General features: G+C 44.7%; 1 protein-coding gene across 1 annotated transcript in view; it reads right to left on the reverse strand.

Annotated features, from left to right (window-relative positions):
- Positions 1-17,431, reverse strand: part of LOC142246670 (DNA repair endonuclease XPF-like) — a 49,654-nt gene extending 32,223 nt beyond the window's left edge. Inside the window, exons 1-3 of the mRNA XM_075319735.1 lie at positions 17,370-17,431; positions 17,074-17,281; positions 14,879-15,059 (exon numbers count right to left, since the gene is read on the reverse strand). Of these exons, the coding sequence (XP_075175850.1) occupies positions 14,879-15,059; positions 17,074-17,281; positions 17,370-17,422 (442 nt within the window). The 5' untranslated portion in view covers positions 17,423-17,431. The remainder of the gene's footprint in view (positions 1-14,878; positions 15,060-17,073; positions 17,282-17,369) is intronic.
- Positions 17,432-18,537: the final 1,106 nt, after the last annotated feature.

Below are 18,537 nucleotides of genomic sequence, written 5' to 3' on the forward strand. Positions count from 1 at the left end.
GGGGAGGCTGGGAGGAGGGAGGCTGGAAGATGGGAGGCTGAGAGAAGAGAGGCTGATGCTGGGGGAGGCTGAGGCTGGGAGGAGAGAGGCTGATGCTGGGGACAGAGAGGCTGATGCTGGGAGGAGAGAGGCTGATGCTGGGAGGAGAGAGGCTGATGCTGGGAGGAGAGAGGCTGATGCTGGGAGGAGAGAGGCTGATGCTGGGGGCAGAGAGGCTGATGCTGGTGCAGCATGGGGGATGGAGCACGATGGGGGGTGCGCAGCATGGGGGATGGAGCACGTTTGGGAGTGTGCAGCATGGCGGATGGAGCACGTTTGGGACTGCGCAGCATGGCGGATGGACCACGTTTGGGAGTGCGCAGCATGGCGGATGGAGCATGTTTGGGAGTGCGCAGCATGGCGGATGGAGCACGTTTGGGAGTGCGCAGCATAGTGGATGGAGCACGTTTGGGAGTGTGCAGCATGGCGGATGGACCACGTTTGGGAGTGCGCAGCATGGCGGATGGACCACGTTTGGGAGTGCGCAGCATGGCGGATGGAGCACGTTTGGGAGTGCGCAGCATGGCGGATGGAGCACGTTTGGGAGTGCGCAGCATGGCAGATGGAGCACGATGGGGGGTGCGCAGCATGGGGGAATGAGCACGATGGGAGGTGCACACCTCACCCCAACACACACACACACACACACACACAACACACCACACACACACTGGGAACCACAAACACCGCCCTACACAGACACCCACACACACAGACAACGCTGCACACACCCAACACCCAACACACAAACACCGCGGCATACATAAATATACGCACATACCGCACAACACACACACATTGCACAAAACATACCTCCCCCCAAAACACACCACACCCACACAAACCGCGCAACACACACACACACACACACACACACACACACAACGCTACAGACACACAGCGCTCCACAAACAACGCAACACACGCAACACACATACAACACCGCTCTTACCCCCCGCCACACCCAGACAACACCCAGAACATGTACAGCCCCTACACAAACACTTGGTAACTACACACAACAACATCTATATATATATATATATATATATATAACAAAAATCATACATTAACTACACAATACGTAAATTCTAGAATACCCGATGCGTAGAATCGGGCCACCTTCTAGTATATATATATATATATATATATATATATATATATATATATATATATATATACACACACACATATACACACACACACACACACATTAGTGAGATGGTCGTTGGATACCTCTTGGAGGGGAGATATGTGTCACAGAGGTGGTTATCCTCCGTCATCCAAGCATGGAAGCAAGTTCCAGTTCATATAGTACAGAAAGTGTTAATAGGGCATGGCAAGAGGAGGTTTACGACCAGTCCGAGAGATGGGTGGGACTAGCTGCTCAGGTATCCCCACCCTGGGGTGTGGTATGGTGAACATCATTAGCTGTCAGTGTGTGGAGGTAAGAAGTCCTCCTGTGGGAGGTCTTCACACTTGGACATGTATGCTGGTCTACTACTAAAGTGCCATTGTTGGGACTGTGTATCCTGTTTTACTGCAAGGAAAGGACATTTTTTCCTTCTGTGGTTTGCTTTTTGGAGTTCCAAAAAAAAGCAGCCTGTATGTTTTGTTTAAATCGCCTCCCGTGCCTACCTCAAATGCTGCCGAGTGAGCAGATATCCCTCCAATATATTTATATATGCACTGAATGTCAAGACGCTTTCTTGCTGCTAGAAAATCGCCGCTTTAGAGTCACGAAAAGATCAACTTGTTTACCTTTTAGGCTATGTGCCCACGCTGCGGAAAATTCGCCGCGATTTTTTCTCGGAAATTCCGCAGATTTTTCAAAAATCCGCAGTACAGAGAGTCCCCAGCCATTTCTATGGCATTCGGGGAGTGCTGTGCCCATGCTGCGTTTTTTTTCCGCAGTGGAAATAATGCGAATTTCCCTGCAGAAAAATCTGCAGCATGTCAATTATTCCTGCGGACTTTTCCGCAAGATCCTATACTTACCTTCCTTGATAGAAGACACCGGAGTCACTTCCTCCGGTGCAGAGGAGCGCAGTGAAGCCAGGAGTAGGAGGTGGGCGGGGCCTGCACGAGCTCCGGTCATGTGACAGCCGGAGCTAGTTCAGGCTCGCCCACCTTCTCCGGCAATGTGCAGACGCTGACAGACACGGCCAGAGAGGGAAGTGCTGCATGATGGAGGTAAGTATGAACTCCCCGATCACTCAGCACTTGTTCTGCATTGACGATGCAGTGCCCAAGCCATGGTACTGTATCCTCAATGCAGAATGGCCGCAGCATATCCGCAGGACATTCCGCAGCATGTAAACAGACAAAGTTGTGCTGCGGTTTTCTGCACGCTCCTGTGGAATCTCCTGCGGATATAACCGCAGGACACTCTCCCCGTGGGCACATAGCCTTAAAGGGCAACATAGACATATAAATTTCTACACACCTCCAATTCATTTCTATCAAGTCCATTTAATGAAAAAGCTTACTAATAACGTAAGTATTTTATTTGTTCTGCATCATTCTTCAGGTCTTTAGATTCAGCCAATAATGCAAAGAATACATTATTTCATCCATGACATCTCTTTTCTAAAAACTTTAGAAACCAAAAAATCCAGGGTCTAGACCCATGTGAAAAAGGAGCAAAGAAAAAAAATCCCAAACATACTTCGTCCCTATACGAAGTAAAAGCTAATTTATTGAAAAATGTTAAAACCAAAACAAACCTAGTATATAAAAACCTCATAAAAGGATAAACCCAAAACAACACAAGCAAAGAATATGACAGCAACCAGTTCTAAGCAGGTAATAGTAATCGTATATATATATATATATACACACTCACATATACATAATATATACATATACACACACACATATATTATATGAATACAACTTTTGGACATCTATGGATGACCAAATCAGAGGCGTGACACAAATTGCAATAAAAAACAATCTTTATTAATATTCATAAAACAATTAAAATTTTAGCATAAAGGTACCGAATAAATAGAGAGACACAAGCAGGAGATCAACTGAGTCCCTATAATAATCCCAAAATTGCAACTGGGACATTCACACCAAAATCCAGGTAAATGTACATTTTAAACCTGTGCCAAATATCCGTTCATCAATACACAAGTGCAGTTCTATGGTCCCGTTTGCACTAATTCCCATGTAGATTAAAGAGAATTAATTTTCACTTATGGGCACCCCATCCATAAATAATTCCCATATAAATGAATAAGTAAAAGGGTATATGGATATGGGGTTCCTCACACAGCAAAAAAGTGCACAAGACACACGTGTGCTAAGCACAATATATAAAATACATAGGAAGCGCAAACAGAATGCAGAAAAAATGCACATGTCATTTAAGTAAGGAATAGACAAACAGGGAATAGAATAATATCAAAATAGATTACATCACCTGGAGGATAGTGACCTGCCGTGACCCTCACACTCCGACACATGTTTCGCAATGGCTTTTTCGAGGAGCGTATAAATATATTATTATATACAGTACAGACCAAAAGTTTGGACACACCTTCTCATCTCTAGAACAACTATTAAGAAGAGACTGTGCAGCAGGCCTTCATGGTAAAATAGCTGCTAGGAAGCCACTGCTAAGGACAGGCAACAAGCAGAAGAGACTTGTTTGGGCTAAAGAACACAAGGAATGGACATTAGACCAGTGGAAATCTGTGCTTTGGTCTGATGAGTCCAAATTTGAGATCTTTGGATCTAACCACCGTGTCTTTGTAGAAAAGGTGAACGGATGGACTCTACATGGCTGGTTCCCACCGGGAAGCATGGAGGAGGAGGTGTGATGGTGTGGGGGTGCTTTGCTGGTGACACTGTTGGGGATTTATTCAAAATTGAAGGCATACAGAACCAGCATGGCTACCACAGCATCTTGCAGCGGCGTGCTATTCCATCCGGTTTGCATTTAGTTGGACCATCATTTATTTTTCAACAGGACAATGACTCCAAACACACCTCCAGGCTGTGTAAGGGCTATTTGACTAAGAAGGAGAGTGATGGGATGCTACGCTAGATAATCTAGTTTCCACAGTCACCAGACCTGAACCCAATCGAGATGGTTTGGGGTGAGCTGGACCGCAGAGTGAAGGCAAAAGGGCCAACAAGTGCTAACAATCTCTGGGAACTCCTTCAAGACTGTTGGAAGACCATTTCCAGTGACTACCTCTTGAAGCTCATCAAGAGAATGCTAAGAGTGTGCAAAGTAGTAATGAAAGCAAAAGGTGGCTACTTTGAAGAACCTAGAATATAAGACAGTTGTTTCACACTTTTTTTTTAATTTCATTCCACATGTTTTAATTCATAGTTTTGAGGTCTTCAATGTGAATCTACAATTTTCAGAGTCCTGAAAATAAAGAAAACTCTTTGAATGAGAAGGTGTGTCCAAACGTTTGGTCTGTACTGTATTATATAAAAATTATATACACACATACAGTATATACATACACACACGTATACATACATATACACGCACACACACTTACTAAAAATATGTGCAATAAATATATATATTATATATACACACACACACACACACACACTCTAAGTAACAGAAGCTTGTGTGTTACACAGTGAGGTATAATTATTTAGAAATAATAACCCCAGAATATAAAAGCTAAACTAGGTTACTGATATTCATGACACCAGATCTAGAAATTGTACCACCCTTTTAATATAAATGCTTCCCTTTTAATTTTTTTCCTCATCCCTTTTTTCACCAGGCTCTTGTCTCAGGATTTGTTTATTTCTATTCAGCATTTGGAGTGTGGTCCCTCATAACTGATATTTATCTAATATATGGGATTTCTTTAAACTTAATATCTATTGTAACTGTAGCTAATTTAACCCCTTCACGACCCATGACGGATCTTTCCGTCATGGATCGTGTGAGGTTAATCCCCGCCCCCTGCCGTGGGCAGGTCGCGGAGATCCGCGCACATATCAGCTGTTTTCAACAGCTGACATGTGCGCCTGCATGTTACGAGTGGAATCGCTTCCACCTGCGTCATTTAACCCCTTACATCTCGCTGCCAAAGTCTGGCAGCAAGATGTATATGCGCGCGGCCATTTTCACTTACTGCCGCCCCCACCGGAAGTCACGTGTGTGATCACGTGACTTTCGGTGGTTGCCATGGTAACACAGGGTCATGTGATGACGCCTGTAGCTATCATGAGTAACTTTCGGCTTCACTCGCCCCGGAGCCGAATAAATCAGGAAGTGCGCATATCTGCTGTTAACAGCTGTGTAGCTGTGATCAGCAGATAGGGAAGAGCGATCGGATTGCTGATCGCTATAGCCCCCTATGGGGACTAGTAAAATAAAAAAAATAATAAAAAAAAAATTAAAAAAAAAAAGTTTAAAAAATAAAGAAAACCTAAAAGTTCAAATTACCCCCCTTTAACCCCACTGAAGATTAAATAATGAAAAAAGAAGAAAAAATGCCAGCTTACCCAGTTGATTCAATAAATAGGCTGCTATTCCATATAGGCGCTCAGCATCGGATAAATGGCAGAAGCTCTTGCCAGCAATTGATATGAAAGGATTTATCCTTCTCTCATATTGAAAATTAAAGGGTTAAAAAAATAAAAAATATACACATATTTGGTATCGCCACGTTCAGAAATGCCCGATCTATCAAAATATAAAATCAATTAATCTGATGGGTAAACGACGTAGCGGCAAATAAATTCCAAATGCCAAAATTACATTTTTTTTTGGTCACTGCAAGTTTTACGCAAAATGCAATAACAGGCGATCAAAACGTAGCATCTGCGCAAAAATGGTACCATTAAAAATGTCAGCTTGAGACGCAAAAACTAAGCCATAGATCCCAAAAAATGAGAACGCTACGGGTATCGGAAAATGGTGCAAAACGTACACCACTTTTATTGGACAAGCTTGTGATTTTTTTTTAACCCCTTAAATACAAGTAAACCTATACATGTTTGGTGTCTACAAACTCGCACCGACCTCAGGCATCACACCCACACATCAGTTTTACCATATAGTGAACACGGTGAATAAAACATCCCAAAAACTATTGTGCGATCACACTTTTTTTGTAATTTTTCCACACTTGGAATTTTTTTGCTGTTTTCCAGTACACTATATGGTAAATGGTTTCATTTAAAAGTACAACTCGTGGGGGCGTGGCCTGGACCTCATGTAGAGAGGAAGCAGCGTGGGTGAGCTCCTGCCTGGATCCTGAAATATCCTGCACACCGGCCTTGCTGACAGGCACTACTGACCCTGGAGGGCTGCAACACTACTTATAACACCCGGGGAAGCGAGCACAGCCAGGATATGCCGACCCGCAGCAGCAATAAAAGGGACAGAGACGCGCAGGAGCGCTCCTCTGAAGAACCCAATATGGCGCCTCCGGCATCCACACCATCCCGAGCTGGAGCAGTGGGAGTAGCAAGCAGGTTGGAGCGGTTTGCCAGAGTGGCCCCTGGCACAGAGCCTACCTACAACGAGGCACCCGATGGCAGCGCTGAACGGGCCCTGGCGCAGGGAGAAAACATACCCGACGGTGAGACTGTGAGTACCCTGGGCCCTGCATGTTCAGCAGCACAAGATATGCAGACACAGAGGCCTGCGCTGGCAGAGGGAGGAGGGGGAGATGTGGAGCAAACAACACCTGTTTTCACTGAGGCCATACTGAGAGACATTCTGGCAGCAATTAACTCTTGCAATACCACATTGGCCACTCTAAGCAGCCAGATGGGAACTGTCACCTCAGATATGGCCTGTATTAAACGTGAGCTGCAAGGGATGACTGTCAGAATGGGGGAGCTGGAGGAAAGAGTGAGTACAACAGAGGATAAATTACCACCAATGTCACGAGAGCTGGGAAAGGCCACGCAAAATATCTCCACACTGCTAAACAAGGTGGATGATTTAGAGAACCGCTCCCGCAGAAGTAATTTGAGACTGGTGGGGGTCCCAGAGAGGATGGAGGGCAATGACCCACTGAATTTCTTTGAAAAATGGCTTAAAGACACCATGGGAAAAGACATACTATCCTCTTTTTTTCACCATTGAAAGAGCGCACAGGGTCCCTGCGCGTGCCCCACAGCCGGGAGCACCCCCACGTCCTATTCTGATTAAACTACTGCACTATAAAGATAGGGACACTATCCTGCGCAGAGCCAGAGATATCAAAGAACTTGCAATTGATGGGAGGAAGATATCAATATTTCCTGATTTCTCCATGGAAGTGCAACGTAAAAGAGCGCAATTTATTGAGATCAAAAAACGATTGCGCAACCTACAAGTGCCATATTCCATGATGTACCCTGCTAAGCTGCGGATTGCTGCAAACGGAGACACTCATTTTTTTGATACGGCTGGGGCGGCATTGTCTTGGCTGGATATCAATGAGAGATCCCTGAGGAGGAAGAATACCTGAGATTTCCCTTTCTGCCGCCAGGCGTTGTTTGTGTTTGGGACGCTATGCTGGTGAGCTCATTACAGTTAAATTCATCTAGGATCCAGGTTGGGAGACGGCCGGTTCATTGTGGACACACGCTGCACTAGCGAGTTGTGGACCCCCCTCCCTGCATGGACTTGGGGCGTATTTTTAGCCCTGATTCTCTCTATTTGGGAGAAATGTGTAAGAGCTGTGGTAAGGGGCATATATATTAGAGAAATATGCATACGCAAAAATCAAACCAAATTTTACACCCAGAGTCTGATTCAGAAGGTATCTGATGCGGGTGCTGCGGTGGTGCTCAACCCGACAGTAGAAACTAAAAACACTCTAGAGAAGGCACAGATGTCACTCAAAGAAAATCTCATGTCGGTGGCAGAAAATAAACGCTATTTCCTTAAACAAAATTATTTTATGGCGGGGGAGGGCGTGGGGCACCTACTGGCCACAGTCATTAGAGCACAGGAAGGCTCTTCTTATATAAATAACAAGCCATGGAGAAAAAGACATGGATCGCACATCCCAAAAATACATTGATCTAAAAGCCGCTAGGCAAAAATTTAAATAGAACATGAGGACATCTGCACTCTCCCCATTTGGCACAGGTGATTTTAATTAGCAGGAGACTGCAAGAGGGGTCAGCCTTCTTTTTGCTCCCAGTTCACATATGGGAGCCAGTGGGAGGTGAGTGCACAGCTCCTCTCACTGTGTGCTGGTGCTGTGTGGTGGCTGCTGTTGTGGTGGTGTGGTGTCGGTGGGGTGGCGCGGCCTGGAGCCTTGGGGGCTTTGCCTTGCAGCATGGGTGCTGTGAGGCACCAGGTCGCCCGCCTTGCTGGCGTTTTGTCGCTGCGGCGGTGGTCAGTGCACGGTGCCACACAAAAAGGTCAGGTTAGGGACCCACTCAAGAGGTTTGCCGTGACGTGGCAGTGGGCTTAATACAATCTGATCAGAATGGTAACAAAAGAACCTCATGTTCTATTTAATTTTTTGCCTAGCGGCTTTAGATCATTGTATTTTTGGGATGTGCGATCCATGTCTTTTTCTTCATAGTATGGTTCTTATATAAATAAGTTAAAGACGGAATCAGGTGACTTTGTAACAGCAAGCGAGGATATAATAAGAGAAATAAAGAGGTATTATATGCGGCTATACACATCAGACTGTGACCTCACGGAGACTGAGATTGAGCAGTATTTGGATGCTCTCTCTCTTCCTACACTGAGTGATGTAAACAGGGAATTGCTGGACCGGGACATCTCATTGGAAGAGCTGGAGGAAGCGCTTGGCCAGACACAAAATGAAAAAGCTCCGGGAACGGATGGCCTGCCTGGAGAGTTTTATAAAACGTATGCACCCTTACTGCTACCCAAACTACTTAAGGTATTTGAAGAATCTGAAAGGCAGAGGGTCCTCCCGCCCTCTATGAGGGAAGCCTTAATAGTCTTAATATTAAAACCCGGAAAAGATCCAGAGATCTCGGATTCGTATCGTCCAATTTCTCTCCTACAAACAGACATTAAATTGCTGGCCAAGGTGCTCGCCAATAGGATGTCCCGAGTCATCTCATCTATAGTGCAGAGTGATCAGACAGGATTCATTCCATGCAGAGCCACATCTATGAATCTCAGGAAATTATATTTGGGAATTCAACATAGTTCTGAGGTACCGGGGGAAAGGGCAATTTTGTCTTTAGACGCCGCTAAGGCGTTCGATAGCCTTGAATGGGAATATATGTGGGCTGTACTTCGGAAAATGGGCTTTGGACATAGATTCATAAATTGGGTAAAACTGCTATATGACTCACCGGTGGCAAAGGTTAGGGTTAATGGCAGGGTCTCCGAGTCTTTTCCTCTTGGAAGAGGTACTAGACAGGGGTGTCCGCTTTCACCCTTGCTATTCGCGACTGCAGTGGAGCCGTTGGCAGTGGCAATACGGAAATCCAGGGAGGTAGAGGGATTTCGGTGTGGAGCAGTGGAACAAAAGATATCATTATACGCAGACGATCTACTCTTATATTTAGACAGGGTACGTTCCTCGATTTTGCCGGCAATGAATATCATTCGGGAATTTGGACAGAGGTCTGGTCTACGAATCAACTGGTCCAAGTCGGCTTTAATGCCGTTGGACCCCCTTCCGGGGGACTTTTCGGACTTACAGATTCCAGTTCCTGTGGTCCGGGAGTTTAAATATCTGGGAGTAATTGTCAGCCCAATCCCGAAGGATTTCCAGGCCCTAAATCTGGAACCCCTGTTACAGCGATTCAGAGCAAAAGTGCATACCTGGTGCTGTTTGCCGCTATCAAATATCGGCAGATCCAATTTAATTAAAATGGTAATGATGCCACAATTACTATACCTTATACATAATTCTCTAGTGTGGATATGTAGGGAATTTTTTGTAAAAATTAATACAATATTCCGGGAACTTATTTGGAAGAAAAAGCAAGCTAGGATTCGACTGGAAGTGCTACAGCGGGGAAAGGAGGAGGGAGGACTGGCGGTACCAAACCCATATATATACTATATAGCCTCCCAGATGCAACATCTGAGGGGTTGGGGCAAAGAAGGCGGGTATGATACCAGTGGTGATATAGTGAGAGAGGGATCAGTATGGAAGTACCCAGGTTGCCGGTTGGATGTGGAACAAAGACAGATAAATGGGGCACGATATCCCACACTGGCTATGATATTCCGGGTGTGGGACAGGGGTAAGTCTCTTTTGGGGATAAGCGGACCTACAGAGCTCTGGCCACTGTGGCAGAACCCCGACTTGCCAGAAATTAAAAAATTAGTAGGGTTCAGAGGATGGGAGGATAAAGGGATCCATTTAGTGTCACAAGTACTACAAAATAATACTCTTAAAAGCTTTGAACAACTGAGAACGGAGTTTCACCTTCCGCATGTCTTCTTTTATCAGTATTTGCAGCTGACACGCGCACTGGAAAGACAGGGGAGGACAAACCCGGTAACAGTGACACATAATCAAACATTACATAGGCTGCTTACATCTGAGTCCTCTAAGGGTCTTATTTCGGAATTATATAAAAAATTACTACCTACCCATCTGGAAACACATCCATTGATTGTTAAAAGCAAATGGGAACGAGACGTCAGTCCCCTGACGGAAGGCCAGTGGTCTGATATATTGGAACAAGTTCCTAAACTGGCGGTATCGGAGTGCCAAAAGCTGTCTCAAATATATCTCATCCACAGGGTATATAAAACTCCCAGTCTACTATTTAAGATGGGACTCAGACCAAACACACAGTGTGTTAGGTGTGGACAGGATGATGCCAATTTGATGCATGTTATGTGGGAGTGTGGACACATTGGTGATTTCTGGAACCAAACCCTGGGACTTATAGATCAAATATATCATATCACAATACAACCGTCGCCCCGCCTGTGCCTGTTGAGTCTGTGGGAAGGAGAAGTGGATCCGGATTCTCCAACAGCCCTGGGAATAGCACGTATCTTGTACCAAGCAAGAAAGCTACTTGCATATCACTGGTTAGACCCTCTACCACCAACATTACCAGAGCTCAAAAACAAAATAAATAACGTCATAAGATTGGAAAGGGGAGTTTATTTAAAAAGAAAAACATTGAAAAAGTTTTACAGCATTTGGCGGCCATGGATGGAGTTGCCGGGCCTACCCTCTAGTGCACTGGTTCGGGATGCAATGCTGGACCGGTTACTGTTGTGCCTGCAGTGATGGCATGTGTGAGGAAGGGAATTAAAACTAGTTTTTTCTGTGACGAAGTGGACTTTGAATGAAGAGGTGAGAGAGGACTGGAACGGTTTCATAGATGACTGCACGGAGAGGGAGGGGCGGGAGAGTATAGCAATATGATGTGGAGCGACACGGCTGATGGAGGAGGTGTTCCTGTTAGTCTGAGGCATTATTGCATAATTTAAGTTTTGTTTATTTGTAGAGCCATGAGGTTTGTAGGCTCAAGCTATATAATATAATTATGATTTGAGAACTCTATTATATTTACATATATGCAGAGAAAGAACCTGATTTATAAATCACATGTGTTTATCTGTTTATTGCTATCAGTTTTATGAAAAGTGAAATACTCTCTGTATTGATCCCTAATGATTTAATAAAAAAAGATCTGATTTAAAAAAAAAAAAAGTACAACTCGTCCCGCAAAAACAAGCCCTCATATGGCAAGATTGACGGAAAAATAAAAAAGTTACGGCTCTCGGAAGAAGGGGAGCATAAAACAAAAAAACGCAAAAACGGAAAGTGCCCGGGGGCTGAAGGGGTTAAAGAGGAGCGGCTGTCTTTAATGGCAGGTCTATTCTGGTAATGAAATAATTCCTCTTTTCATCTACCATGGGGTCATGCTGCTCCTCTGTTATTCTTCCCGAAAATAAATAAGTTGTCTGTTGGACGCGGCGTCCCTACATTGCCCAACTGTAGCAGATTATGATGACATATTTTCTTAATTTGTGTCTGCAGCTACATTAAAGAGATGGTCCACTACTCAGCATTAGTGGCCACATCGATGTAAAGCTCAGAAAGAAGGCTTTTCTCAAATACCTTGTGTACTACATTCTGCCTCTGAGCGGCGCTATTGCGGTCCACTCATCCCCATCACGTGACCCTCGGGCTCCGTGACCTCTGAAATCCGGTGATGTCCCATCAAATTTCAATGGACCTGACATCACCGCGGCCGGCTCCAGTCTTTTTGAATTGTTTAGTTGTATATTTTTGAGTCTTGCACCCTGTTCACACCATTGGTGTTCCAGACATACATTCTTTAGTTAGTATGCACTTTTTGTCTGAGAACCCTGCCCCACCCATAGCCATGTCTCTTATTTCACACATATATAGCTTGGTCCCTTGCTTCCCATACAGAGCAAGTTTTTTAACTGCAGGTGAGGTTACACATAGGTTAGGGACCCCAAAAATAGAGATTACCTTGGCGTTTGGTTTTGGGGCTCCTTTGCATTGATCAATACAATGGCTAAATATCTCTCATTTCTATTTTTCATAGCAGTTATGCAGATACCATTTTCATGTTTTTCACTTATTTCAGATAGTCCATTGTATTTTTCAGTCTAGTATTCATATAGCAGTTATGCTTTTCATTATTCCCCTATACATTGTGACTGGTGTGCAACTCTTTATCCTATTGTCCAGTCTTTTTGAATGACTGGGCTGTGGACGGAATTTCACCGCTCATCACAGCCCAGCATCACTCCTGCCGGTGGTGCTCTGCAGCGAAGGAGGGAGCAGAGAGATGCTGCGCTGTAACAAGCGGTGAAACGCCGCCCAGAGCCCAGCCACTCAGGGAGACTGGGGCCGCTTCGGTGATGTCGGGTCAACTGGAAGTTGATGTGACATCACTGGATCTCAGGTCATGGAGCTCGGGGGTCATGTGATGGGGATGAGTGGTCCACAATAGCGCCACTCAGAGGCACAATAGACTACACAAGGTATTTCAGAAAAACTTTATATCGATGTGGCCACTATGCTGTGTAGTGGACCACCTCTTTAAAGTTCCTGATGTGTTGCAGCTATCATATGCAATTCAGTATTATTTGCCTATATGACCATCAAATAACTGTGACGGCACTGATACCCCCCAGAAGCAAAAAGCAAATAATCCTGTACAAGGACAGTGAGCAGAGATCTTGGAAATCATGATAAATTGATGCAAAAATAATACTACACATTTGATTTCCTGAAACAATAATACAAACTACAGTCATATGAAAAAGTCTGGGCACCCCTATTAATGTTAACCTTTTTTCTTTATAACAATTTGGGTTTTTGCAACAGCTATTTCAGTTTCATATATCTAATAACTGATGGACTGAGTAATATTTCTGGATTGAAATGAGGTTTATTGTACTAACAGAAAATGTGTAATCCGCATTTAAACAAAATTTGACCTGTCCAAAAGTATGGGCACCTCAACATAAAAGTGACATTAATATTTTGTAGATCCTCCTTTTGCAAAAATCACAGCCTCTAGTCGCTTCCTGTAGCTTTTAATAAGTTCCTGGTCCTGGATGAAGGTATATTTGACCATTCCTGTTTACAAAACAATTCCAGTTCAGTTAAGTTTGATGGTCGCCGAGCATGCACAGGACGCTTCAAATCATCCCACAGATTTTCAATGATATTCAGGTCTGGGGACTGGGATGGCCATTCCAGAACATTGTAATTGTTCCTCTGCATGAATACCTGAGTAGATTTGGAGCGGTGTTTTGGATAATTGTCTTGCTGAAATATCCATCCCCTGCGTAACTTCAACTTCGTCACTGATTCTTGCACATTATTGTCAAGAATCTGCTGATACGGAGTTGAATCCATGCGACCCTCAACTTTAACAAGATTCCCGGTGCCGGCATTGGCCACACAGCCCCAAAGCATGATGGAACCTCCACCAAATTTTACTGTGGGTAGCAAGTGCTTTTCTTGGAATGCCGTGTTTTTTTGCCTCCATGCATAACGCCTTTTTGTATGACCAAACAACTCAATCTTTGTTTCATCAGTCCACAGGACCTTCTTCCAAAATGTAATTGGCTTGTCCAAATGTGCTTTTGTATGCCTCAGGCAACTCAGTTTGTGGCGTGCTTGCAGAAACGGCTTCTTTTGCATCATTCTCCCATACAGCTTCTCCTTGTGAAACATTGACACCATTTGTAGCAAGATGATGCTGCAGGTCTTTGGAGGTGGTCTGTGGATTGTCCTTGACTGTTCTCACCATTCTTCTTCTCTGCCTTTCTGATATTTTTCTTGGCTGCCACTTCTGGGCTTAACAAGAACTGTACCTGTGTTCTTCCATTTCCTTACTATGTTCCTCACAGTGAAAACTGACAGTTTAAATCTCTGAGACAACGTTTTGTATCCTTCCCCTGAACAACTATGTTGAATAATCTTTGTTTTCAGATCATTTGAGAGTTGTTTTGAGGAGCCCATGATGCCACTCTTCATAGGAGATTCAAATAGTAGAACAACTTGCAAGTGGACACCTTAAATACCTTTTCTCATGATTGGATACACCTGCCTATGAAGTTCAAAGCTCAATGAGGTTACAAAACCAATTTAGTGCTTTAGTAAGTCAGTAAAAAGTAGTTAGGAGTGTTCAAATCAAGAAATTGATAAGGGTGCCCATACTTTTGCACCGGTCAAATTTTGTTTAAATGCGGATTGCACATTTTCTGTTAGTACAATAAACCTCATTTCACTCCAGAAATATTACTCAGTCCATCAGTTATTAGATATATGAAACTGAAATAGCTGTTGCAAAAACCCAATTTGTTATAAAGAAAAAAGGTTAACATTAATAGGGGTGCCCAAACTGTTTCATATGACTGTAACTGTTTAATATAAGAATTCACCTGAATTTTGTCCAAAAGCTTTCTCACTGGCTCGCATTGACTCTAACAGGTTGAGAAAAGTCACGCAGTCGTACTGGGACAGGTACTGGAGCAACATGCGGAGGATCTTTAAATCCTGAACCAAAGATTTAGTTTTGGCTCCAAGCTGATGCCACAGGGGATCCAAGTAATGACGTATAGTCTAGGAGAGAATAAAACCACACACATTAATGATTTATACTGTTTAGTCCTTCTATTACACAACTTTTGGCCCCGATTCATCGAGACTGGTGTTTTGTACACCGGTCATGAAGAAGAGTGCGCCGGAGTAAAATGTGAAAAACTCATTAGGAAGCGCGAGACTGGAGCTAGGGTTGTCAGCTCATACACATTATAGCAATGTAGGCTGAAAACACTTATCCATTGTGTATAGGGGCTTCTTTTCTCCCCACGAGAGATGACGTATCTGAAGGGTTATCACATCTAAGGACACGATGGCCATTGTCATTACACAGCTGACTGCTCGAGCAAAAATTATCAATCACTATTCACACGTATTGTCACTCCAAATAAACCTCACGAATGTCAAAAGGGATTTCGGTCAGATGGCTTTCAAGTGCAATAACTAGTGGTGGTGTGAAATATTTGACAGGACCCGGTCCATTGACCACATCAATGTTCTGTGGCCACTGGATGGGAGCCCCGAGAACCTCCTCTTACCCGCAGGGACTCTTCTTCTGGTTAACCAGCCTGGTGCGACTTTAGATGTGCGTCACGCCACAATGATGACGTCCCGCCACAATGATGACGCCACGCCACAATGATGACATCACGCCACAATGATGACGCCATGCCACAATGATGACGCCACACCACAATGATGACGCCACACCACAATGATGACGTCACGCCACAATGATGACGTCACGCCACAATGATGACGTCACACCACAATGATGACGTCACACCACAATGATGACGCCATGCCACAATGATGACGCCACGCCACAATGATGACACCACAATGATGACGTCATTCCATGCCAGCTAATCAAAGAAGAGGCGGTTCTCACAGCTCGGTTCCATCAGCCTCAGATTACTGACATGGCAGATGCACTTGGTTGTATGAATTGATTCGCACCAAATTTAGTAATAACTGATCTAACAAGTGTCAACAAAAGCAACTCGTTGCATTTTTCGGAGCAAATCTGAAAATGTACACAATGACCTGACTACTTATAGGGAATCTGTCACCAGGTTTTTGCTGCCTCATCTGAAAGAAGCATAATGTAGGAAAAGAGACCCCGGTTCCAGCGATGTATCACTTAGTTTACTGACTGTAAGAGTAGTGATACAATCAGAGTTCTCAGATGCAGCAGAGCTCAGAAAGCTAACCCTACCTACACCACAGCTCTCTGTGTACATTGTCTATTGACAGTGAGCTGCTTACCAGAGGAGGGAGTGTGGTCAGACAAAGGCTCACAAGTACTTTATTAAGGGCAGTAATTATAGCCTGGTGATAAATTGCTTTATCGTGTGGAAACAACAGCACACAGCCAAATAAGGCGCCGCTCACATCAGCGGTATGTTGCCGGAAAGCCGGATCCGGCACAAATGCGTTTCAGTTCCATTCATTTACAATGGAAACGCGGCAAGATGTGGTCACAAGCGGTTGTGTATGACGCAAACAACCACATGTGACTGCATCTTGCCGCGCTTTCATTGTAAATGAATAGAACTGAAACACATTCGTGCCGGATCGTGCTTTCTGGCAAAATACCACTGATGTGAGCGGCACCTAAGCAACACATCCCTCAAATCAGTGTCTAGGCCTCTAAAGTATGTGGTCCTCAGATAACATAGCAAAAACCTCCTGACAGATTCCTTTTAAGACCTATACTGAGACTTGTACAGCATCTAGGCATTGCCCAAGCTGCTTAAGGTACCACGTGCCATAAGTTACCTATGTGTGTATCAGACGCTTACCTACAAATGGAATCTACTGACCATATACTTTTAAATCTCTTTTATTAGATGAAAAATCATTTCCCCTAAAATGGTCTATCTACTGATGACCCGGTTAGCAATAAAGCATGTTCCTGGCCTTATCATATATCATCTGACCATATAGACCCAATTCCCTCATGGACTCCCAATGAAGTCACGGGCTATAAATATATTCTGGTCATTATATTAGTGCAGGAATTATCATATACCTTATCAAAGGCCCTGCCGATGGCATTCTCCAGGGACAGATCTTCCACCTCCAGTGCAGGATTGCAGCGTTTCAGCTCCTTCAGACACGCGTTCATTATGTCCAGGACGGATGCTTGGATGGCCAGCATGGCCGGGGTCATGGTGATGTGCAGCTCCACCACTTCAGGCTTCTGATTCTCCAAAAATGAATTCACAGACACATGAAACCTTCAGAAACAAGGACGGGTTATTTCTTTTTTGAATGCATGACATCAGAGAGAAAATCGTTCTAACTACACAGACACCAGCTATATACCTGTCCCCACCTGTCGCTGCACGAGCTGCAGGTTGTACTGGTAGGGAATGCATCTTAAAGGGGATGTCCAGCTTTCGGGACAATTTATTATATTTTTGCTTTATGTATTTGAAGCTAAAAATCCTTTTTGCAATTCAGATTCATTACAAATGTGGCACCTTATGGCTTTTATAGGCTCTTTGTGTCCCTGCACATTTAACTTTCATGTGTTCTGTGGTCATAAATCAGATGATGAACTGAAAGAACAGATACTTAGAAACTCTCCTATTGAAACATAAGAATGAGCTCACTAACGAAATCTCAGTTAACTCACTTTGTAGCCAGCAGTAGAAAGTGCAACAAGGGTTACAGAATACAAAAATAGTGATCATTTTTAGCCCAAAATACAAGAATTTAGGTACAAAAAGAATCCAAATCTCCAGGTGTGCAGTAGTTCTAGAGGAAGGTGTCAGCATGTATCATCCTTACATGGCACACGCTAAAGTCCCACTCATCTAGAGGTTATAAAGCAAATATCCCTCATAAGATAATGCTGCGGGTTCCCCTGAGACATCGCAGAGGACCACGGATCACATTGTAGGATTGGTGAAGATAGCGCCTCCCTCTGCACCGTCTATAGCTCCTCCCTCTGCCCCGTCTATAGCGCCTCCCTCTGCCCCGTCTATAGCGCCTCCCTCTGCCCCTACCCCGTCTATAGCTCCTCCCTCTGCCACTACCCCGTCTATAGCTCCTCCCTCTGCCCCTACCCCGTATATAGCGCCTTCCTCTGTCCCTACCCCGTCTATAGCTCCTCCCTCTGCCCCTACCCCGTCTATAGCTCCTCCCTCTGCCCCTACCCCGTCTATAGCTCCTCCCTCTGCCCCTACCCCGTCTATAGCTCCTCCCTCTGCCCCTACCCCGTCTATAGCCCCTCCCTCTGCCCCGTCTATAGCCCCTCCCTCTGCCCCGTCCCCGTCTATAGCTCCTCCCTCTGCCCCTACCCCGTCTATAGCTCCTCCCTCTGCCCCTACCCCGTCTATAGCTCCTCCCTCTGCCCCTACCCCGTCTATAGCTCCTCCCTCTGCCCCTACCCCGTCTATAGCTCCTCCCTCTGCCTCTACCCCATCTATAGCGCCTTGCTCTGCCTCTACCCCGTCTATAGCGCCTTCCTCTGCCTCTACCCCGTCTA

Source organism: Anomaloglossus baeobatrachus, chromosome 7, assembly GCF_048569485.1.
Source record: "Anomaloglossus baeobatrachus isolate aAnoBae1 chromosome 7, aAnoBae1.hap1, whole genome shotgun sequence".
Lineage (NCBI taxonomy): Eukaryota > Metazoa > Chordata > Amphibia > Anura > Aromobatidae > Anomaloglossus > Anomaloglossus baeobatrachus.